General features: G+C 51.6%; 1 protein-coding gene across 1 annotated transcript in view; it reads right to left on the reverse strand.

Moving 5' to 3' along the window:
• HCN2 (hyperpolarization activated cyclic nucleotide gated potassium and sodium channel 2) overlaps positions 1 to 24,489 on the reverse strand; it is a 259,302-nt gene that overhangs the window by 65,051 nt on the left and 169,762 nt on the right. The window contains exon 4 of the mRNA XM_086946741.1: positions 23,617 to 23,835. Coding sequence (XP_086802867.1) covers positions 23,617 to 23,835 — 219 coding nt within the window. The remainder of the gene's footprint in view (positions 1 to 23,616; positions 23,836 to 24,489) is intronic.

The raw sequence follows: 24,489 nt of genomic DNA on the forward strand, positions 1-24,489 counted from the left end.
AAACGTATCATTTAAACAAGGAGTGACTACCCTTATTAGGCGCAGCACCATTGTATTAAAAGTGTTGAACAAACATATTATGAGTGCGCCTCACGCACCCACATAACTTCTAGGAGTTGGCATATTAGTGTAAAATATGCCTGGCGTGTGATTGGCTGGAGCTGGCTGGTGAGCCTGGCTCCAGGAAGGCTGGATGGGTCTACCCGGTGGTGAGTGTGAGATTAGCATGTTGATGGCTGGGGAGGAGTGTACCTGTGTCCTGAATGAGGCTGGGTTTTCCCCCAGACAATGCTGGCTCCGCCCCCTGTGGTGCGACTGATGACCCTAGCCCTGCCAGTGAATAGAGTGAGGTGATGAGCACATCAAGGGTGCTCCAAAACCAGCTGCGACTGGTTTCTCCCCCACCCTGCACCTACAGACAAAGGAATGTGGTGTATAAAAATGGGGCTGTGTCCCCACAGAAGTGGTTCTCTTCCAGGATCCTGAGGGGGCTGCTGCTGGGCTAGAGGACCGCCACTTGGATTGTCTCCCTGCCTGGAGACCCAGTGAGCTGGCTCTGGGCCCAGCTTTGCCCTCCTGCCTTGCTGAAGGACTTTGCCGGCTTCCAGCGCCTGGAAGCGCTGCATCTTGTCCCCTAGCACTTGGGAGCGCTTGATTTCCGCCCCTAGCGCTTAATAGCGCTTTATTTGCTACTTTTGCGCAGGAGGCGCTTGAAAAATTCATCTAGCGCTTGGAAGCGCTTTTTGGTCCTCAGCCGGTGCTCACCCGGCGTTTGCCCGTCTACTTGTGCCGATTTGGGAATCCCCTGGCAGGTGCCCACCCTACCAGGGACCTTGTGCCATGTTTATGCCCCCGAGCGAGTGCCAACCTCACCTTATATTTAATTAGAGGCCGGTGCCCACCCGGCATTGCCCCCGAGGAATTGTAAATAGCGACTTCACCGCCGCAGCCTGGGAGACCCTGCCGGGCCGCCGCGCTGCCTACGGTGACCTGGAAGTCCCGCCTCCATACCCCCAGGGCCGCGCTGCCATTAGTGGCCCTGAAGCGGAAGTCAAGCGGAGTGCAGCGTGACAGGGCCAGGCGGGAGACGACGGAAGCAGTCTGCCTTGTCCTGCCGGGGCTCCCGAGTGAGGGGAGAGCCCCGGACCAGCGTCCCCGAACAACCGGTGAGTGTAGCTCAGAGGGGAAAGGGGGGCCGTCGGGGCACATTGCCGGTGCCCGCGCCCCCGCTCCGGTGTGTAGAGCCTGTTGAGGCTCAGGGGGCCTATCTCTGTGTTCGAGCCCCCGAGCGGGGCTCCTACGTTGCCGGCATTTCCTGGGGCCAGTGTGAGATAGAGTCCCCCGTGAGGGACTCCAACAACCAGCTGCATTTTCTTGTGAGCCCTGAGAGGCTGAAAGGGGGCACAATTGTTTTACGAGCCCTGAGAGGCTCGGGAGGGCTATTCTGTTGGCTTAGAGCCCCAAGAGGCTCAAGGCAGGCACCTCATTTGTTTTCACAAGCCCAGAGGAGCTCAAAAGCGCCACAGTTATTTAGGGCCCAGCGAGGGCTCTAGGGGGCATTACTTGTTTGTAGAGCCCAGAGGGGCTCAGGGGACACTCATTTCGCCAGAGCCTGTGAGGCTCCAACGTTGCCCCCACCAGTATTGTCACAGCTGCCCAGCACTTCGTGGGCAGCTGCCACGTTTAGGCCCCTGACTGTGGACACAGGGCGTCCTAGCCCCAACAAGGCCAGAGGGCCTAGGGACAGTCACAGGTGGTGACTTACGTGAGTTGGCGCAATTGTTCTTTAATACACCGCTGAATGTGTTGTTTAATGCATCATGTGCTTTCCTTCTTTGATACACCTCTGAATGTTTGTAGGTATCATGTGTTTTTCTCCCCTGCACCTCTGAATGTATGTCATGCATCATGTGTTATGTGCTTATACCCCTACAGGTATTGTGATACTTAGGTGGTTGTTCTTGCTAGTACAGGTGGTGCTAGTGAGGTCCTAGTTCCCTGCGTGACCTGTTCCTAAGGTGGTTAGGATTACGTAGGTGCTACTTAACCTTTACCAGTGATTACTGGTTGTGTGCTTTATGTTCTATTTTGATGCTAAAGTGAATAGTATTCTAAGTGCTAAAAGTGCTGATTCCTGACAGTGGTCCATGTGGCCTTGTCTTGTACATATATCCCCTGTAAATTCTGCCCGTGCCTGTTGGCACATTGTTAAGTGTGTGTTTTTATCTAATGTGTTTTGGTGTAATACAAAGGCTATCTTTATATAAAACCTTGTGTGGAGTTTCCTTTGTGGTGGGCCTTGGGTGTTGTTGCTGGGTGCGCGCGCAAACACTTAACCTACATAGCCTCCAAGTTTAGCCTTGCTGCTCGCGCCACGTTACCTAGAGGGTGAGCAGGGGTTATCTTGGCGTGTAACTCCCTTGCCCTGACTTAGGAGTGGTGGTCTCTGACTGACTTTGGCGCAAGCCCTGGCCAGCCAGGGATCCCATTTCTAACAGGTACCAACCATCAACATGACAAAGGTAGCTGGGGAGAGATGGAGGAAGCAAGGGAGCCTGAGGAATGGGGATTGAATCGTCTCTCCAACTGATGGAGACGCCTGGCCCGCCTACCGTGCTCCGCATCCGACAGAGCCGTCTTTGAAGAGAACCTGCTCTAGAGCAGCTTCCGCCTCTCTCCCATGAGGAGGCAGCTCCAGCGGCCAGGATCAATCAGGGCATGGATGACGTTCATCAGTCAACTGACTTCCGCAATCCCATCCAAGGCATGTGGCGCACTTGTCAAGAGTGCGTTTAAACAAGCTGTGAGCTGTTTGTTTGGTGGGAGATGTGTGCACATGGGCGGTGAGTTAAGTAGCTGATGGTGGCGGGGATGGCATACCCTGGCTATGTCAGACGTACTTCAGTGCCTCCAAGCCTACACTGATCATTCCAGGAGAGATGGCGCCTACCTGTCCAATCAGAAGCCGCGTCTTCCTGCAGGCATCGCTCCCTTGTAAACACGAGCTCTTCAAACATTAAAGGCCGGTGAGTGCTCGCTGCAGCCGGCCACTGTGTTCCTCTGAATTATTGAACTCGCCCGACATGTCAGATAAGCATATCATTCAGTGCGGATTGGGTGACCTCAGAGGTCCTACTGCCAGAGGTGCTGAGAAGCGGGAGAGTAGGTGCTCCGTTCCGGCCGGAATCAAACTCACACGATACATCCTGAGTGGATCCAGCCCATGTGTGCAGGGTCACTCACTGCAGCCAGCGTGCTTGTCTACTAATAACACAAGCAATGGAGTATCATGAGGTTAGTGTATAACTATGCAAATGGCTGGGTCCAAACTGGAATGGCGTGGTGAGCAAAGAAACGATGGATTTAGGCCCAGATCTCTGTACTGGGGTGAATGTAGGACATTGTTCTGCATTCTTCCCATCAATTGTTCTTATTGCATTTGTCACTCTGAGTGGGACGGGTATACCCAGGCGTGCGTCCCGTGCTCTCCATGCCACTGGAGTCAAGCTATTCTGGCTGATGAGGTGTGAAACACCGAAACCGGTCCTAGGATGCTTGTTTCCAGTCCAGGGAGGACCTGGGCTGGACTATCCTATTGGGCACAGGGTCAAGCCTGATTTGCATATGGCTGGGTTCAAACTGGATTGGCATGGTGAGCAAGAAAATGATGGATTTAGGCCCAGATCTCTGTACTGGGGAGAATGTATGACGCTGTTCTTCATTCTGAGCTAATGTGTAACCCTTACCAGGGTCACTCACTCCAGCCAGGGCCACTCACTCCAGCCAGGGCCCATGTTTGATAACACAAGCCATGGAAATAAGAGCCAGTCATTTAAAAAAAAAAAAATGTTTTCTTGTTTTGATTGCATAAGGAAAGAAAGTTGAGGCATAACAATAGGATTACAGACCCCCATGGTCGTCAATCCATTACAATATATTCATACAGTGGAACCTTACATCTCCCAAAGTTTGCATAGAGTCAGTCATCTTGTGTCCATGGTATAATGTCCCTGAAATCAAACAGTTGGAAGACCATCTCTTAAACCACCACACCAATCCCGATCCCAACCACTAACCCTCCGCCCGTGACCTCCCACCCCCTCTCAAACAAAAAAACAAAACATCCCAACCCCCCCCCCCCCAGGCGTGTCGAAGCATTACTATCTTGGGACTGGGCCGACCCCTTCGGGTCAATCCAGCAAAGAGGCCAATGGAATTAAGTAGAATGCGTCATCTCTTGCCGCGGGAATGGGGCAGCAGTCAGGAGTCAGACTGCCCTCCAGGCCTCACGCTGTGATATGGCGAGCGTGCCACAGGGCTACGGGCGGGGGTCTTCTCATCCTCAGTAGCCGGGAAGTGTGAGATCTATGACTAACCTTTCCCAGGCTCTCACCCTCTCCAGTGCCTGTTCAATGTGCCATTTGCAACCGGGATTCCCCTTCGCATCGAGCCCACCTACTGAACTCAGTTTTCCATTTCTCTACACTGGGACCCTTGTTCGCATTCCATTGTGAAGTTATGGTTCTTTTCGCGAAGATCAAGAAAGTTACTAGTAATTGTGTTCTTTGAGGTGTGGGGAAACCAATGCAGTATACAATGTGCCATTGAGGAGTGCAAGTCCCTTTCTGTAACATCTCTTAACCGCTCCGTCACCCCCTGCCAAAAGGAATCCAATGCTGGACAGGACCATAACATGTGTTTGAAATCAGCAACCTCCAGTGGACATCGTGGACAGGCCGCCGAATGGGATGGGAAATATTTGTGTAGGCGTACTGGGGTCAGGTATGCCCTGTGTAGTATGTGAAAATGCACCAGCTGGAACCTCGCGTTGCGCGTGCCCTTCCAAGCCCTTGCCACAATTCCATTCCACGCCGTGTCAGGTATTTCCTTCTCTATATCAGCTTCCCATTTTGCTTTCAAGGCTATCAGAGGGGCCAGTACCTCCAGGGTCATGCATCTGTACAGGCATGTGACGGCCTTGATAGTCCCCGCAGCGGTCACTACATGTTGGCAACCCATAGCTGTCGGTGGTTCTGCCACACCCAGTTTCCAATGTTTGCGAATCGCCATCGTTAGTACAGCATGTACCAGAAAGTCACCCCCAGGTAGTTCAAAACGTTCTCGCAGAAGGTCAAATGGCATCAGCGAGCCATCTTCATATAAGTCGCCTATTGTCTCTAGGCCCGGTTGTTCCCAGGCCTCTAAACTTCGCCACGTGCCTCCGTGTGGGAGTGCCCTGCAAAGTTTCAATGGGATCTCGGGTGCATAAGGGATCCTTGTCCCCCCCCCCCTGCCGTAGGTACCTGTTCCAACACTTTCGGGCCGTGGCAAATTCCTGAGTAAGGTGTATATCACTGAGTGGGAGGCACAGCACTATACGAGACAACACTTGCACGGGGCCCGCCGGCTCACCTGACTTTCCTTCTCCTCTGTTGGCCCTCGCCACCCACTGCGTGAGCCACTGAAGGTCGGCTGCCAAATAATACATCTCAAAGTCTGGGACTGCAGGCCCCCCCTCTGCCCGGGGTCTCATGAGCGTCCTGAGCGCCACCCTGTGTCTGCCCGGCCCCCATAAAAAGGAATTAACCATCATCTGGAGCCTTCGGAAGTAGCTCACCGGTATCCAGCCCGGAAGAGTCCTAAAGAAGTATAGCAGTCTCGGGGGGGTAACCATCTTAAGGAGTGCCACTCTGCCCATCACAGATAGAGGAAGTGTGCCCCAAAACTCAAAGTTTGCTTTGGTGCTCCTAATCGCTTTCCCCACGTTCCCTTCGAGAATGTCCTCCCATTTGTGATAAATCGCAGTGCGTAAGTAGGAAAGGCATCTCACCTCCCAAGTTACCCCTTCAGTAGATTGCGGGCACTTCCTACGTTCTCGAGTCGGGAATAGACATGACTTCGTCCAATTGACCTTTAATCCAGCCACCTTACTCAGAGCCCGCAGCAGGGACTTTGCTCCCCGCAGGGAGTCTCCCGTATCCGCTAAAAACATCAGGAGGTCATCGGCATAGAGTGCGATATGATGTACCTGTCCGTATACATCCAACCCCTGATATGCCTAAACCGATGTAGCATGAGCTGCCAAAGGCTCCACCGCTATAGCAAATAATAAAGGTGAGAGGGGGCAACCCTGCCGTGTGCCCCGACCCACCGCACATGCTTCCGAAATCACTCCCCCTGTTCGAACCCTGGCCTTTGCATCCTTATAGAGTAGAGCCGTCCAACTCACAAAATCCGGGCCCAGTCCCATGCGACGCATAACATGAAAGAGGTAGTCCCACTCCAACCTATCAAAAGCTTTTTCCATGTCGACGGCAAACACTGCAGCTTCGTCTACCTCATAGGTGTCGGCCTCCAAAATGTGCAGGAGTCGTCGTATATTAAGCTCAGTGTTGCAGGCAGGGATGAACCCGGATTTATCTACATGAATCAGCGTGGACATATGGGGGAGCAACCGAGTCGCCAGGATTTTGCTCAAGATTTTATAATCTAGGTTGAGCATGGACAAAGGGCGATATGCCGATCTATCCCAGGGCTGCTTGCCCGGTTTCAACAATGGAATAATGATCGCCTCCCTGGTAGAGTCCGGCAATCTACCCAGCCTTTTAGCCTAATTGTAGAGCCATGTCAGTCGGGTCTCCAGGAGGTCGATGTAAGTGATATAGAACTCCACCGGGAAGCCATCCAAGCCCGGAGTTTTGTTCCGTGCCATACTTTTGATAGCTGCCCTCACCTCTCTCACTTCGATGCTCCTACACAACAATTTCGCATCTTCATCCTCCAATTCCGGCAATTTCAAATCTCCCATGAAGCTCTGCAAGTCGACCTCTGATGGGAGCACCCTGCTACGGTAGAGCTCTGAATAAAAGTAAAAAAACAGCTCATTTATCCCCAGCGGATCAAAACGGGCCCCACATGATTGATCTCTCAGTTCTAATATGACTGAGCCACGACGAGCGGGGTTGGCCAGCCAGGAAGGTCCCCGACTTATCTCGATCTGAGTGGGCCCGTGTACGATAGGATTTGTGGTAAAAACATCGGAGGCGTTCTATGGTTGCCGCAACTGCCTCTCTAGCCTCCAATTAGTCTTCCTGTTTATCCGGGTGCTCAGGCCGCTCTTTCTCTAGGGTGCGCAACTTCTCATCTTCCCTTTGGATGTCATGTAGTAGGACCTTCCGAGTCCCTGATACCGCCGCAATACAGCTCCAGCGCACAGCCGCTTTGAAGGCGTCCCATTGAACATTGACCGACCCCGCAGTCCCCTCGTTAAACTGGAAGTAGTTTTCTATGCTCGAGGCTATAGTAGTTTGGAAGACCTGGTCCTCAAGCGCCTCCGGGCGCAATCTCCAGGTAGGGATTCTGGGGTGCAGTCGCGACCATTTCATCTGGGCCATCAGCGGGTTATGATCAGAAATGGTGCAAGTAAGATACTCACTAAAGGAAATCTCACCATGTACATCTGGGGAGCACAGGAATGCGTGTATACGAACATGCAATTCGTGGAGGGCAGAGAAAAAGGAGTAATCCCTAAGTAGAGGATGCTGAGCCCTCCAGGTGTCAATCAATCTCCATTTTTGCTGCCAGGTAGAGCGCGCAATCGCCAGTTTGCCTGCCGGTGCATTCGGAAGTGGGGGGTGTGAGCGATCTAGGGAAATATCTGTGACACAATTAAAATCTCCTCCCAGTAGAAATGGACCCACCAGGACGGAAGCCAACTTACGGGACAACGAGGAGAAGAAGGCAGGTTGTTCCACATTAGGCTCATACACGCATCCCATCGTTATATTCCTACCATCTAATTTCCCCTGTATCACTACGTATCTGCCTTCTGGGTCAACCAATTGTGATGTACATTGAAAGGGAACCCCAGCCCTTACCCATATTAAAACCCCCCTGGCATAGGCCGAGAATGTATTGTGATAGACTTGGCCCCTCCACCAACGTTGCAGAGCTTTCCCTTCTTTTGCCATGAGGTGTGTCTCCTGTAGGAAGGCGATTTGAATACCTCTACGCACTAAAAAGGAGTGAATCTTATGACGCCGATGCATAGTGTGCATACCCCTTACATTCCACGTGAGACATGTGTAACCTAATGCGGGTCCCATTTCAGATAGTGGTCTTTGTAACATTCCATCCCAAATTCCTCTCTGACACGCCCAGGACCCCTGATCCATGCCCCACAACTAAGACAACCAAAACCTCCCCAACTCCCCCTCTCCAGGACAGGCGTCCAACATGGCATCCTCATCCAAACCAAGAAAAAAAAAGAAACACTTATAGCGTCTAAATCAGTTCAGGGTGCTTGGAACGTCAAACCCAAAAGGTCTGGACGTCTCCCTCCCATGAGTTCATCTCCGTGTACCAGGTCCCCATAAAAGAACCGCAAATCATCCAGCAAACGCCCCCCCCCCTATATCTGACGCTCCGAGGCTCAGCATGTACCCCCGGTACCTCATGAAGGAATTCTTATCGTCCATTCAGTCAGCCAAATACTCCGTCCGCTGTTTGTGGGGTGACCTCTGGTAGATCCGCCTCCGACAGTCCATGGACGCTGCTGGAATCAGGGCTCAGGTCTCCACTCCCCGTGCATCCCGAAGTGTTGCTGGCTGGGCTGCGGTCTCCTTGGCTAATGGCCGCCACCGCCATTACCGCCTCGTCTCGTTCTTGACACCAGTCTGTAGGATGCGTGATGGGGGGGGAACGACGACGAGGCGATGCCTCTGTCGATGAATGCCCAACGGGCCCCCCATGGGCCTCCAGACAGTCCCAGGCTGCCTGTGGCGTGAGGAAAAAGTGCGTGGATCCCTCGGCCGAGACCCTCAATCGGGCTGGGAACAGCATTGCATAAGGAAGGTGCAGGGTCCGTAATTTCCGCTTCACAGCTAGAAAGGAGGCCCTTTGACGCTGTACTTCTCTGGTGAAATCCGAGAAGATCATAACTTTACTGTAGCAGATTTGCAGATTCTGTAGCTCCCTGGCTTTCTGCAGGATGTGGTCGCAATCCCAGTAGTGTACTAATCTTACCACCATTGGGCGCAGCTGGGCCCCAGGCTTAGGAGGCCGTGCCAGAACTCTGTGGGCCTGCTCCAGCGCATAAAAGGGGGAAAGGCCCTCAGGGGCCACCTCCGACTTTAACCAGGTTTCTACAAAGCGAACAGCATCCGATCCCTCTTCTCGCTCTGGGATTCCCACTATGCGGAGGTTATTACGTCAAGAACGCCCTTCGCTGTCTTCTGCTCGAACCTAAAGCACGCGGACTCTCTGCACCACCTCAGTCAACGACTTCTTCAGGGCATCAACCTCGTCTGGAATGACTTTCATGGTTGTCTCGGTAGTCGCCACCCGCTCTTTCAGTTTTCTGTGATCATCTTTCAAGAGAGAGAGGTCAGAGCCTATGGAGTCCATCCTCTTCTCCAAGGCCTCCCTCGAGGCCACGATGGCCTGCATGATGTCGCTCAAAGAAGGATCTTGTGGTTGCGCAGAGCCGCCAGATCCAGTCGCCACATCCTCATCTTCCACGGTGTGCCCTGGATCATCAAGTCATAGTGCCTCAAAGCCCTTCTTTCTGTTCCCCCGGACCATCTTGGGGGAACGAACGAGTGTCCGGTCTCGCGGTGCCTCCCTACTGTGTCCCAGGGCCTCCCAACAAGTCAGGCTAGAACTTTTGGGGCACTCTTCCTGAGTGTCTCGTGCAGCAGTCAGCGAAAACCACGTGGAAACCCCCCTCTAGTATTGGGGTGCCTGCACTTAGTGGCCCACAGCGACACTGACCTGCATCACCCCGCGCTCCCGTCAGTTCCGCCGTTGTCTTCAGGGAGCACCGCTGGGGTCTCTGCGTGTTCCTGCAATCGCAATCTCACATGGATTGGACTCGCAAGGCGAGGATCCTCCACCGCTCGTCGCCTCCAATCGCCTCCCCTCTCCTTTGTTTCCAGGGGGTTCAGTGGGCCCCTAGCAGGTCGGCGCCTTCAGAGGCCAGAGTATGGGCGAGTGTGAGTCCAGGGCACCACGAAGAAGGCTCCCGTTCGACCACTCCGTCAGCGGCGAAGCGCAACGGTCAAGGACATCCACCCCAACTCCGTGCCAATGGAGGCTCCCGTGCCTCTGCCCCAACTGGGGAATCGTCGCTCCTCCGTGGCTTAGACACCGGTACTTTGGCCACTGCTGAAATGTTCCCCATGGCGCCTCGCGGGCGCCGCCATCTTAGGGTCAGGCAACCCTCCACCTGGTCTCCCGTGGGGTCTCTCAGGACCACACTGCCTGCTTCCCACCTGTTGTATTCGTGTGGGCGAGGGTCCTGCACACTCCACTCCCCTCTCTGGTCGTCAGGGGCCGCCTCGCACCCAAGGGGAGCCTCGGTCAGGCACTCTCTCCGAATGCGAAAAGTTCTCCCACGTCGCTCGCGGGACTCGTTTTCTCGCGCCCCCCTTTCCAGCCAGGGCATAAGGTTCAGGGGAGCCCTTTCTGGGGTTGGGGACCCAGAATCAAGTTCAGGATGAGTGCGGGAGCAGGGCGTCTGCGGAGGAGCTCCGGAGTCCTGCTGCCACCTACATTGGCGTCCAAGCCACGCCCCCGAAATAAGAGCCAGTCATGTACCCGCTAACAGGCCACACTGCACCCAGAGCACACATCTAATAACAAAACATGCGAAACAAAGGGGAGCTGTGAAAGCAGGGCCTTGGGGGATTGGTGAAGACATGGTTGGTGGACTAGTCAGGTGCTGGCGCACATGGAGGCCAGGCCAGAGGTGCAGACACGTGTGCGCTCACATACCTGTCAACTCACACGGTGCCACCTACATGTGACCAGGGCCAGACTGGGTACACAAACCAGCCCTGGCATTTCAGCTAGACCACCGGTGAGGGGGGCATACTAATCAGAAGCATCACTGACGCTTTTGTTACAAGGGGCCGATATTGCCGCACTGCTGCAAAACCGACCCACCCTTCCATCCCACGGGATAACATCCGGTACCCGCTACAGCCAGCCTGGCCCTCGTTGTGTGACACACAATATCGGCTCTCATCACACCATCTGCCGGAGAGGAGCCAATGTCACTTGGTGGCAGAGAAAATGAGCTGAAAACCACTGTAAATAGTGTTTTTCCATCTAATTTTCGAGGCTTTGAACTTCTGACGTCCATTGAGGGGCGTGAAAACAACCCAGGATATCGGTTCAAGCTTCAGCGAGCTCTTTTGGAGGGTAAGGGGGGGCCTTGGGGGAGGGGAGGGGTTTCAAAAGTGCCTCGTAGGTACATATTTGCAGATTGATACGGAGTGAACGCAACCCGCAGGTATCGGAGCGCTTTACATGAGCATCAGAAACGTTAGACAAGGAGGCATTCATTTTTTGGTAGGCGAGGGGAGATTAAATGATTTGCCCAGAATCACAGGATGTTGTGCCGACAAACCCGGTTCTCCAGCTCCAAAGTCGAAAGCTCTGGCCCTAAGGCCCCCTCCTCACACAGTGAGATTGTTCTTCAAGTTGGAAGGTGTGCACTCAGCCTGTAGCTCCCCTCTGTCTCCTTCGGCGCCATCTTGGAGGCACTAGGCTTGGGACATGTTGGCCTCGCAGGAGCACGGCGGACTGCCTTGGGTCAAACACTCACTGATACTGAAGCAATAGAAGAATCAACCTTCACCCTCCCTACCCATCCCCCACTCCAAGATCCAGGCCAGAAGAGTCAGAGAGAACAGCTCACAGGAAGCAGATTGTCTCTCCACGCCATGGTGACGCAGGAAGTCCAGAGACGCAGGCACCGTCCTGTGGTTAATAATTAATGTTGTGCGGAGCGCTCGCCTCCCTGCACAGCCTGCACCGCAGCGCGTGCTCATGGTTATAAACATGATGGCATTGCCCAGAGATGCATGCTCTGATGCCAGGGACATGCACACTACTCCCGTGACAACCATCACACACTGCAGGTGAGTGCAGTGTATGCATCCGTGAGCACACTACTGTGGTGAGAATACCACACTTCCAAGGGCCCAGCCCCCATGGAAATGCCCGGTGGAGGGAAGGCCAGTCCGGGCCTGAGGGCACCCATGGCAAAATGCGGCCTTGACTACTAGAAGTAATTCTTGGCATAGATACTCCTGCAGAAAAATGCTAAGGGTGAAACCGGTTTTGGATTGCCTGTGTTCCGAGAGGACGTGGTTGGCAGGACGTGGCCGGCAGTTGCTGGAGGACGTGGCTGGCAGATGCTGGAGGACGTGGCCGGCAGTTCAGGCTGGACTGTTCCCGTTGCAAAAGGGCTTAGATTGATTTGCTTACAGCTGGGTCCACACCAAGGTGGCATGGGGCAAAGTAACAAAGGCCGGGGATTACATTCAACACAATATCGTGCACAGGGTGATCTCACCCCGGTGCTCCTGCACAAGGCCTTCGGATCCACCTCACGCTGCCCTAGAAGCAGAGTGCCAGACACAGATATAGCTCACGTTCTTTGGAACCGTCTGATGGCAGTCACTGATGCACCGACTGAAACCATGGGACTATGCTCCATAGAGTGCTGCGTCCTGGGCTTATTCAAGCATAAAAAGGCAGGGAGCGCTGCCAACCGCTTCATCGATCGGGCACTGCTCACAGTCCACAGACCCAGTGCTATGCACCGGAAGGCCAGCACACTCCCAGGGATCAAACTTTGGAGTGCTGCGACACTCAAATGGGGCAGGGCTGAATCTGTGGCTCTCCGACAGGACGGGACCCAACGCCAACATAGGGTCCCCGTAGCAATGGAGTGGGACACTCTGCCAGAATTCAAGGAGGACCTGCCTGATTAAGGGGGCCCTCTGACAGATCGCTAACCAGTACGGTACTCTGACGTCGGATGGGACAGCTGGACCGCCTTCCCCTTGTGATAGAGCTCCCAGTCGTTGACTCGTTAGTACAAGCAAATGGTCCAGAACCAACATGTGCATAGCACTACTTAATACAGAACTGTGCCTTAGGACAGGGGGTTCCCCCTAAGGGCCGGCGCATATATATATAATAACCTACATTGCATATGCAACTGTTACGGCCTCAATGTTCATAAAGCAAGGCGGCAGGGTTATAGGCTTTCACAAACTTGTGTGTGCCCAGTATATCCAATGAAGAAACATCTGAAGGGTGCTCGACGGAGGGAAGGAAGCCACCAAACCCTTTGTTTCAGGAGACGCAGCTCCCTGCAATAAATACTTAGGTTCATGAGCCCCAGAGTTAAACAATGACCCTGTCTTGGCAGATCCACAGTACAATATATATATATATATATACAGCAAGGCGGCTCCCTTTTCCTCCGTTAGGCGCTGCTTGGTTCTGGTCGCGTTACTCCTGCGGTCGAGCCAGACCGCTATAAATTCAACAGGTTTCCCCAGCAAGGGGACGATGGAGTCGCAGAAAGAAACAGGCTATAGGCGTTCTTGAGTGTGATTTTTCCTTTAATCCATTAATCCATCGGGGGTCATTAAACAATATAGAAACCAACGCGTTTCGACAGCGTCCGCTGTCTTGCTCACGGTCCAGCAAACAGAAGGGAGACGGACCACGATAATTCAGCATCAGCACGTTTTTATTCGACGCACAGAGAGCAGCTACGCGTTTCTGGCAAATTATGCCCTTGATCACGCTGCAACATGCATAGAAGACCGAATGCTTTTTTTAAATGCAATGTTAGAAGGGAACACCCTCTCACAGTGACAACTAAAAAGTGAAGACATACTGCCACTAGTAGTTCTTTAGCAAAACATAAGCACTAATAAGTGCAGACCCCCCTGACAGACGCGTTACGCCGTAGCTTTTTCAAAGTCAGTTTCCCTGTGCAGTTTGGCAGTATTTCACACAGCAATGTGCCACATTTATTTTTCTTGACACAGACGATGCACTAGCATTCTATAACCACAAGCTAAACAATTGGTGGCCATCTTGTAACGTGGTATCATATACTACCTTTTCTTGGAACAACATAGTGAGTAAGTGCAAAATGATAACTTTAAAATCATTTGTGCATTAGGACTGTCATTCATCCTTTTAGGCACCCAGCTGTCTCTATCGCCACGTTATGTGTAAATGCAGAAATGTCATTATACATTCCAAGACTTCTGGCAGACAAGTCAAGCTGCTGCTCAATTATTAAAAGGGAAATGTACCTTAACTTCTTTTCACAGCCCCAATTGCCTCATAATTGTGCCCTCACTGGGCATTTATCAAGCAGCAAATTCATTTCTCACTATATTACAGTTATCCACGTTTCTACTTAATCGTAATGTTGATAATATTACACCATGATCTTCAATCTCATGCCATATTTATCCCTACCTAATTATGCCACTTCTCTTTGCCCAGCAGTGGTATCTGTACACATTTCTTTTTTCTTATCATATGCCTCAAGATGCACCCAAAACAAAATATATACATATATATCCTTTCTTATTTTCAGTTTCTATTTTTGGTAAATTCTGGTGGGGGGTTTTCAGTGGTTTCAATACCTTAAAAAACAGTGGTTATCAGTGGTTACACATTTTGGTGCCATCAAAAACAACAGAAACAGTGTTTTTCCGGTGTTCATGGAAAAGTTTGCTTTTATTATTGCTTGTTTTCTGCACTGAAATTAAAATGGCCTCATATACAATGTATGTACACTGTCTATATATCATGCACTATCAGTGAAAAAATGTAATGCTGCCAAAATATCAAATATGATTTTGACATTTTCTGATTTGCTTCCATCTATAAAATAATTAAAAAATTCCAAAAATATGCTTCTAAACCCTGCATCTTTAGACCAAAGTCCACAAAACTGAAAAAAGCAAAAGGAAGAAGAAACAATATTTTAGTGACATCCCTAAACAACAACACCCAAGCAGAATAATGTTAGCCCATTCTTTCTTGCTGCTAGCTTGTTATGACAAAGTTACATTGTATTGGCCCCTTCAGGAAGAAGAAAAATGACTCTTTCACTCTCCTTTTCCTTTCTTTGAATGGCATTTAATTTGTGGTTATGCAGGTGTTTTTTCACGGTTTATATGATTACACTGGTGAGGGCTATTTCTCTCTCATGGGATTTTATCAGTTATTATAGGTTTAAACCTAAAACCGGACAGTGTATATATATGGGTGTATTTATATATACATATATATTCCAAGGATAATTCGGCAGCAAGGCAGGCTTAGCTCCTCTTGAAAACACGGACCCAGATTTTGTGCAAGGTGGTTTATTCTGTGTTTGTGCTCCCAGCCATTATATATATATATATATATATATATATATATATATATATATATATATATTCAAGCTCCAGGTTTCACCTTTAAACTGCTGCACTCTGGGCGGGTGCATTCTCCGCTAAACGTGAAGGTGAAATCACAGGAAAAATTCAAGCTGCAAATGCGGAACACTCACGGGACGCTTTGGAGTTTCACGTTGATTTAATAAGCATATGCATTTCAGCTTCTAGCCTTCCTCAGTGCTTTATCAACAGACACTCAAACATTGTGTGTGTTTAAATATATCTCAAAACGATCTCATTGGGGAGGCACACAGTCACTACCACAGACAAAGGACTGGAACAGTTCAGGGTCTTGAGACCTGTTTTCCTGGCTGCCATGTCTGCATGTGCTTATTTACTCGTGACCAGATGGAAACATTTTCACGTTGAAAGATTCACAGTCTTTCATGGATGGTTTTAAAAGCAAAGTATAATTGCACTCACACGCTGCATTGCTCAGCCAGCCTTTTGAGATTAATCCGGTAGTGGCGCCTCAAATGATGTCATGTTCACGTCCCTCGCCTACCAAAATCTAAAACGTTGCACCATCCTGCAGATTTTCTGTAAATTATTTTTTGGGAGGACTGATGTAATATTTTTTATTTTTGAAGAAATAAAATTGGCATGGCATGTATTACGCCTGATGCTTTTAAAGATCACTACCTGATACTGTGGAAGGATACGCCAGACTACCAATAGCCGTACATGAGATACTCCCCTCGACTCAGCCTAGTGCAGGTCCATCAAAGCCGATGGTTGAAAGGGGCGGACCCAAGGACCACTCTATGTGTATTGTAAGCAGTATGTCCGCTTGGCAGCTGCGCTGGCAAGACCCAGACCTGATAAGATGGACTAAAACAGTGCCATGCAAAGCCCTTAAGACTACCACATCCATGCATATCACCCTCCAGCCCCACCAAAACCACATGCAATGACATCTAGGGGCACGTGAAACTTATGAGAGCGGGAAGGGCAGGTGGATGGGCTGGTAAAGTCCACCGTCTCCCCCCTTGCATGGATCATGGAATAGCAATGGGGTGGTTTGAGGCTGAGATAATCCTAGCACTGGAAGTTCAAAGCGGCTCCAGCGGGGGGGGGGGGGGGGGGATCATAAACCGTCAATCCAGGCTGCGTATTTCCAATTAATATTTGATTTGATTTGTAAAGACGTGTCTCTCGTGCTGAGGGAGGGGAGGGGGTCGCATGTCCCATGGAGAAGCATAAGCTCCTAACTTGGCACAGGGCCACATCCAGGACAACACAGTGCGACAGTGGCGTGAGCTGTGCTTCGGTAGCGGACGACGGATCTACCTGTCTCTGCTGCTTGTACAGAGGGGCTGAGGCCACACCTGTTGTGCTGACGGTCTGTATTCCGTAAACCTTCCTCCTCTCCATATCTCATTCACAACTTTAGACCCTGCGGTGATCCTGTCTCCTGCCCTCCCTCCCCTGTTCCACACTATATCTGCTGAGGGGAGCCCGTCTCCCACAGCCCCCTCCCGATTTCCTACTCTCTGGCTCATCCACTGAGGCCTTAGCTCTCGAAGGACCTGTCTTCAGCTGTGACACAAATCTGACATATACCGATAAGGCAGAGCAGCAGCTGAGGTGCAGCCATCTCGGGCTGAAGAGGGTCTGTCGGAGTACCAGAGAGGGGTTCTCTTCTAGAGGACCTGGAGAGGAGTCTGTCGAGGGGTCTGTCGAAGGGCCAAGGAGGGGTCTGTCGAGGGGCCTGAGAAGGGTCTGTCGAGGGGCTGGAGAGGGGTCTGTCGAGGGGCCAGGAGGGGTCTGTCGAGGGGCTGGATAGGGGTTTGTTGAGGGGCTGGATAGTGGTCTGTTGAGAGGCCGAAGAGCTGTGCTTCACCTTGCCTCCCACACCCGAGTGGTGGAGTTGGAAAAGGTGGCCACACCACTCTTCCTAACTTGTTTTTCTGCCAATTCTCCCACCCAAATTGGGGATCAGAACCGGTGGGGGCCAGTTGCAGGGTGCAGCAAAAGGCAGGATCTGCTAACAAAGGCGGCAAGCCTTTGAAGCTTCCCCTTCGTGGACCAAGCCCACCCTGGGGGTGGAGGCGTGACACCTATGCTCAAGGTGGGCTTTGTTTCTGGCCCCAGAGAGCGGGGGCTCTCCACCCAAGGGTCCAGAAATTGGTCTGGTGGTGGCAAATGGCTGCAGCCATTCAGGAACCACAACAGGGCTGGTCAATTTTCAGGGGTTCTCTAAGGTGCTCTCTGAGCGCATTTTAGATTAAATCCCACACTGACATCAGTGTGGGTTTAATGTGCTGAGAAGTTTGACCCGGCATCAAGAAAGCCCCATGGTTCACCGACGAACTCAAGAGCTCCAAGAGGAACTGCCGAGCCCTCGAGAAAGCCTGGCGCAGAGACCCAACACCAGACAACATGACTGCCCTCAAGCTCGCCACCCGAAAACACCACCAACTGATTCATGCCACCAAGAAAACTGCATTCAAGGAACGACTGGACAACAACGCACACAACAGCAAGGAAATCTTCAACATCATTAAAGAGCTCTCCAACCCCAACGCTGGAGACAACATCACCCCTTCACAAGACCTCTGCAACTCCCTCGCCTCCTACTTCTACAACAAGATCGCGGACATACACAACACTCAACCGACGCACGCCACGACCGAACCACCGCCCCCACCACCACCCTCCGCGCCTGGACCCCGATCAGCACCGAAGACACCGTCCGCACGATGAACTCCATCCACTCCGGATCCCCGACCGACCCCTGCCCTCGCCACGTCTTCAACAAGGCTGACGCTGTCATCGCACCCCACCTGCGGGACATCATCAACACCTCCTTCGACACCGCTACCTTCCTGGAGAGCTGGAAGCACGCCGAACTCAGTGCTCTACTAAAGAAGCCATCAGCCGACCCCACCGACCTCAAGAACTACCGCCCCATCTCGCTGCTCCCGTTTCCTGCAAAAGTCATCGAGAAGACCGTCAACAAGCAGCTGGCCGCCTTCCTCGAGACGAACGGATCCCTCGACCTCTCGCAGTCTGGCTTTCGGGCCAACCACAGCACCGAGACCGCCCTGATCGCAGCCACCGATGACATCCGAGCCCTGCTCGACAACGGAGAAACAGCGGCCCTCATCCTCCTAGACCTCTCCGCGGCTTTCGACACTGTCTGCCACCGTACCCTATTGCAGCCCCTCAGCAACGTCGGAATCCAGGAGAAGGCACTGGAGTGGATCATCTCCTTCCTCGCCGGAAGGACACAGAGAGTCCGCCTCCCCCCGTTCAGATCAGAAGCCACCAAAGTCATCTGCGGGGTTCCTCAAGGCTCCTCGCTCAGCCCAACCCTCTTCAACGTCTACATGAGCCCCCTCGCAGCCATCGCACGACAACACAACCTCAACATCATCTCCTACGCCGACGACACCCAGCTGATCCTCTCCCTCACCAACGACCCCGCCACCGCCAGAACCAACCTACACGAAGGGATGACAGACGTAGCCAAGTGGATGATGAACAGCCGCCTGAAACTGAACTCGGACAAGATGGAAGTCCTCATCCTGGGATCTTCACCCTCCGCCTGGGACGACTCCTGGTGGCCCCCCGCCCTGGGCAGCGCACCCAAACCAACAGACCACGCACGCAACCTGGGCTTCATCCTGGACTCCTCCCTCTCCATGACCAGACAAATCAACGCCGTCTCCTCGTCGTGCTTCAACATCCTGCGCATGTTACGTAAGATCTTCCGGTGGATCCCCACCGAGACCAGGAAAACGGTCACCCAGGCCCTCGTCACCAGCCGCCTGGACTACGGCAACTCCCTCTACGCCGGTACCACCGCCAAACTCCAGAAGAGACTCCAGCGGATCCAGAACGCCTCAGCACGACTCATCCTGGACATCCCCCGTCGCAGCCACATCTCCGGACACCTGAGAGACCTGCACTGGCTCCCGGTCAACAAGAGAATCACCTTCCGTCTCCTCACCCACGCACACAAAGCCCTACACAACCAAGGCCCAGGATACCTCAACAGCCGCCTCAACTTCTACGCTCCCACACGCCAGCTTCAATCGACCGGCCACGCCCTCGCCGCCGTCCCCCGCTTCCGAAGAACCACCAGAGGGGGAAGGTCCTTCACCTACCTGGCCGCCAAGACTTGGAACTCCCTCCCGACCCACCTCCGCCTGACCCAGGACCACCTCGCCTTCAGGAAGCAGCTCAAGACCTGGCTGTTCGAGCAGTAGCGGACCCCCCCCCCCCTCCCCTAGCGCCTTGAGACCCTCCGGGTGAGTAGTGCGCTATATAAATGCTTTGATTGATTTGATGCCAAACTTCCCAGGTTTCAGTAAATCAATCATGGAGCTGCGAAGTTCATAATGACCAACTCCTAGACCATATACTCTTAATGGCAGTACTGCACTTACAATGTCTAAGAATGGACCCAAACACTGTAGAAGTACAGCGCTCGTGCACTTCTACCCTCACTTGTCGTCTAATGCACCCAGCTAAAGGGGTGACTGACCTAGGCCACGGGCAGTGGGTTGCAGCCATGGCACACCGGGATATGTGCCATGCCAACTTTGCACCAAAACATGCAGCCTCCAATGGCTGTGTGTGGGTGTTAAGGTACAGAACCTCTAAGGGTGGCACAATATGTGCTGCAGCACGTAGAGGCCTTCCCTACTCACTGTGCCCTTTGTACCCAGGGTACATTTTACAAGGGGCTTACCTGTGGTCGGAGACGTGCCAATTGTGGGTACAAAGGTACAGTTTTGAGAAAGGGACACAGGTGCAGGGACCTGGTTAGCAGGGTCCCAGCACACACTCAGTCATGTTTGCATCAGGTATCTGGCGAAATGTTAGGGGGTAACCATGTAAAAAGGGGCGCTTTCCTTCACACCAGTGCAGGCTGAGCAGTGGTAAGAGTTGCCCCTGGTCCTGAATGCAATCAGACATGTGTATAAGTGCTGTCCGGGGGCAGAGCGGTACATGCCGAGCTGTGTATAAGTGCTGTCCCTGTAACCTCTTCCCCTGGTCCTGAAGGGCTGGGGCATTCAGTCGCTGACACCACAGGTCCCAAAATGATTGCCCTGGCAGCCCAGTCCCCGGACACATGACTGTGTCCGCCTGCGCCGGAGAGACATAAAAATCCTTTGCCTTTTGTCCGCCTGATAACGAGGAGCTTGTTCTCTCTTTCCAGGAATCTGGCAGAATTACAAGAAAAAAACAGGCCACTGTGATAGGAAAACGCGGTTAATGATTGTGAATTCTGTCTGTTCCAAGCACTTTGTGTAACCAAGAACGCCCTGCAGGGAAGGAGAGTATCTGAAATAAATGTAGGAAAAGGGAGAGCTGGGTTCTGAATGGGAGCCTGGTGAGATCCGTGTACACGGATTCTCTCCCCCTCCGCAAACTGCTGTCTGAAATTGAATGGGGAAAAGAGAGAGCTGGTGATTCTGGGCAATAGACCAGTGTTTGGGCAACCCTCCCACCCGGGCAACCCTCCCACCCCTCCCCCTTCAGACGCTTAGGTATGTGGCTGGACAGTTCCCTTTCTTTCTATGGATACAGAGGCAAAGAAACTCTCAGCAACTTGCGTTGGCATCCTCAGATCTCTTGCCCATCACGTCCAGAAGACTGATCTCTTGTTCTCTCTTGACTGGACTAAGGGAGCTCCCGGTACACAGGTTCCCTAAATACATTAGAAAGAGACTCCAGGTGGTCCAAAAGGCAGCAGCAAGGACTCTACTCAATATCCCAAAACACACCTCGACTGCTTCCCATCGAGCAAAGGATGAAATTCAAAACATTATGCCCTGCATTGAGAGGGCTTAACTCCAAAGGACCCTCCCTGAGTAGGGATTCTAGGCACCCTACATCTCTAGTAGGGTTTTAAGATCTTCTACTGCCCGACTCCTGAAGGTACCTCAAGTTCTCAGAGCTAGATGGGGTGGAAGATCCTACTCACATCTTACTCCTAAACTTTGGAACTCACTGCCCAAAGCATTAAGAAGCCGTGAGAATGAGACAAGGTTTAGGCAACAGCTTAAAGCCTGGTTCGAGCCCCACTAATCAAGACCTCTTCAGATGGACCCCTGTCAGCTCCTGGGCTACGCTATGGGTCATCCAGTGCTGGGAAGCCTTCGGGTAGCCATGCGCTATAGAAGTACACATAGGTTGGATTAGGTTTGCTTCTAGAGGGTGCCCAACGTGGGGCCGCCGCCTCCACTCCAACAACTGTGATGTCTGCTTCTCACCCACCGGGCTGACCCCTGAGCAGCAGCCACTGCTTATTCGCCATACACGACTCTGCAATGGCCGCATGTCAGAATACTGTGTACAAAAATACTATCCGACTTCAATCTTGTGCTCTAAATAAAGAATAAAATATCCTTCCACTTGCTGTAGATTTTCTAATATTAGTTCCAAAGGTGCAATATTTTTGTAAACTATATTTAGGACTTGATATTTCTATCAGAGGTTAGTCTGTGATTTTCTGGTACTGTTCCCGCAGGGACCACTGAAGATTTCACTTGATCACCAAAGTTGAAAGTTACTTAGGCCTTTTAAAACCTGCGGCGACTGATATGAAGTGAGAAGAAACCCAGGAAGCTGTAAACACTAAAGAGAGAACCAAAGCGTGTAGGAGCAGAAATCCAATGCCATGGAAAAAGAAACTGTATGAATTCATTATATGGCAAAACCGTTTGTAGCCAAATTGTAGAGTAATTTGCACATGTGTAAACACTCTAGTCAAATGTCACCTTTGACCCGGAGGACACATTATGAACACTGATGTTTTATCAATGCAGCCTCAGAGACCTGGTACTGGCCGGCAGTCATGTGACTGTCATGGCACAAGTATACAACATATATAGTAACCAATTAACAAGCATTGGCAAAGCCAATACATCTGACCTTGGCATGGTGCTATAGTGGTTACGTGTTCTTTGTACATATATCATTTCAAGCATATGTCATATAGATATATATAGCTTGTATGTTGTGTTAAGTTAGCATGAGCTTTTTAGGTGTTTAAACGCCATTTTACCTTTCTGCTGCTTTTGCACAGGACGCATAGCTGTTGCTTTAGCTTTGAGCCTAGTAAAATGTTTTCGGTTCATGCGAGAATAATATGTTGTTGCTCTGATATCAGCCTTGCTTGGCGAGCTGTGTCTGCACAGTGAGTGCAGAAACCTTCAAGGATATCTCAACACAGTGGTTGTTGTGAGCACTGATCTTCCCACGTTCCTAGACCTAACATATATGCAGCTGCAGCCAGGCTCTGGCTTTAGGCGCGTTTTATATTGCTTTTGCACAACAGCATACCAACACACTTGATGGTGCTTCGCATGCAGAGAGCTGGTTGCTGATGATGTGATCCCTTACCACTAGGATCTTGAGGTATGGGCCCGCCCTGCTAAAACCCACAAGAGACCTTCTTAGATATAATATAATATACTAGCTAGGGAGGGTGAGAATTAGGTGTTGTTTAACCCTATTCATTTTAGCATAATACTATGCTTTCACCGTTTGTGTTCTATGGACTAGTGACTATGCGGATTACTTTGTTTCTTATAATATGTTTGCTTGTATTGGCTAAGATACTGCTCTTGAGAGCACGGCATTAGTGAATAAACATTTCAAATATGCAAGTGTCCTTTTACTCCTTGTTCTGGACTGAAAGGATTGTATAACAAAAGAGTGTTCATGTGTTCCACGTTACCTGAGGTGTACTAAGTCCACGTTCTGGTTTGTCTAAACATTGGGAGTTTGTGATGACCAATGAGACACTGTAGCTAGTCTGGTAGGGGATTTTTGGGTACTAAGGTGAGTTTTGGCAAACCCTAATTCACTGAGGTTCCAAGCCTCTATGCACAGTTCTGTCTGAGCACAGAATCCCTGCGACACATATGCCATAAAAAGAAAACCTCTTAATAGTACAACATGATCTGGACACAATAGGAACTGCTGAACAGTACAGGACACAGGTACCGTATGTGATAATATACAGTACAGATTGACTTGGACACAGGTACCTTATGTGGCAACGAACAGCACAGTCTGTGTTGTGCAGTGGTAGGGTGAGTAATGTTGCCCATCGCAGGATGGTTGTTCATAGGTGCAGCGTGTGATGCTGGGTCGTACAGCCTCAGCCCTTCACAGGCACTGAAGTGTACTGGATGGGCAAGTGATAAGCAGTGTGCATTGCCCCTGGAGTACAGGCTGTGCTGCTGACCGAGGCGCCCTTGAAACCTCCCTCGGCCTCCACTGACCCTAGTCAATGGCAGAAGGTAACCATTGGGTCTAAATACATCCTTAGCATTAAATGACATCACAGAGCAGCCCCACCCACAGGGCCTCTAGCATGGCCTACCTTCTCCTGGTACTGGCGCCTCGAGGAGTCCAGGGACTGGATGAGGGCTGTGGCGTGCCCGATGAACATGGCGTAGCAGGTGGCGCCCACGATCATGCTCAGCATGGTCAGCCAGATGTCGGTCATGCTCTCCGGAGCCTGGCGGCCGTAGCCGATGCACAGCATGTGGCTCATGGCCTTGAAGAGGGCGAAGGAGTACAGCTCGCTCCACGTGTCATTCTGGAAGAGCAAGAATAGGAAGTTAGTGCAGTGCGCATGACAGACAGCCCTCCTTCTAGAACCTTCACAGAGCAGGAGGCCATGTGCACATGCGTGGCCGCCAGCCCTCCTTCCACAACCTTGTTAGAGCAGGTAGTCGCGTGCTCATGTCCCGGATCAGCCCTCCTTCTAGAACCATCTCAGAGCAGGAAGCCATGTGCTCCTGTAAGGGCCCAGCCCTGCTTTCAGCGCCTGTGCATAGGAGGGAGTCATGTGTGCTTGTGTGGGGCCAGCCCTTTTTCCAGAACCTTCTCTGAGCAGGAGTAGTGTGCGCATGCCTGGGGCCAGCCCTCCTAGAAACTTCTCTGAGCGGGTAGTCGCGTGCGCATGTGCCGGATCAGCCCTCCTTCTAGAACCTTCTCAGAGTTGGAAGCCATGCCTAGACCGGCTAACTGTGTGTCAGCAGTCATGACCTGTGTAACGAATAATCCCAACGGAGGCATTATTTTTTGTGACAATAAATGTACTAAAGGTGTTGTAAAAACTACCCATCCGCGAAAGAGCCCATTCTAGGTCCTTAATGACACCTACACGATTGTGTTTGGGCTTACAGGACTCTCCGCCCTCCTTCATGGCGTGTCAGCTCATCCGCTGTGGTCTCTACAAAATATACTA

The sequence above is a fragment of the Lissotriton vulgaris genome, chromosome 12 (assembly GCF_964263255.1).
Source record: "Lissotriton vulgaris chromosome 12, aLisVul1.2, whole genome shotgun sequence".
NCBI lineage: Eukaryota > Metazoa > Chordata > Amphibia > Caudata > Salamandridae > Lissotriton > Lissotriton vulgaris.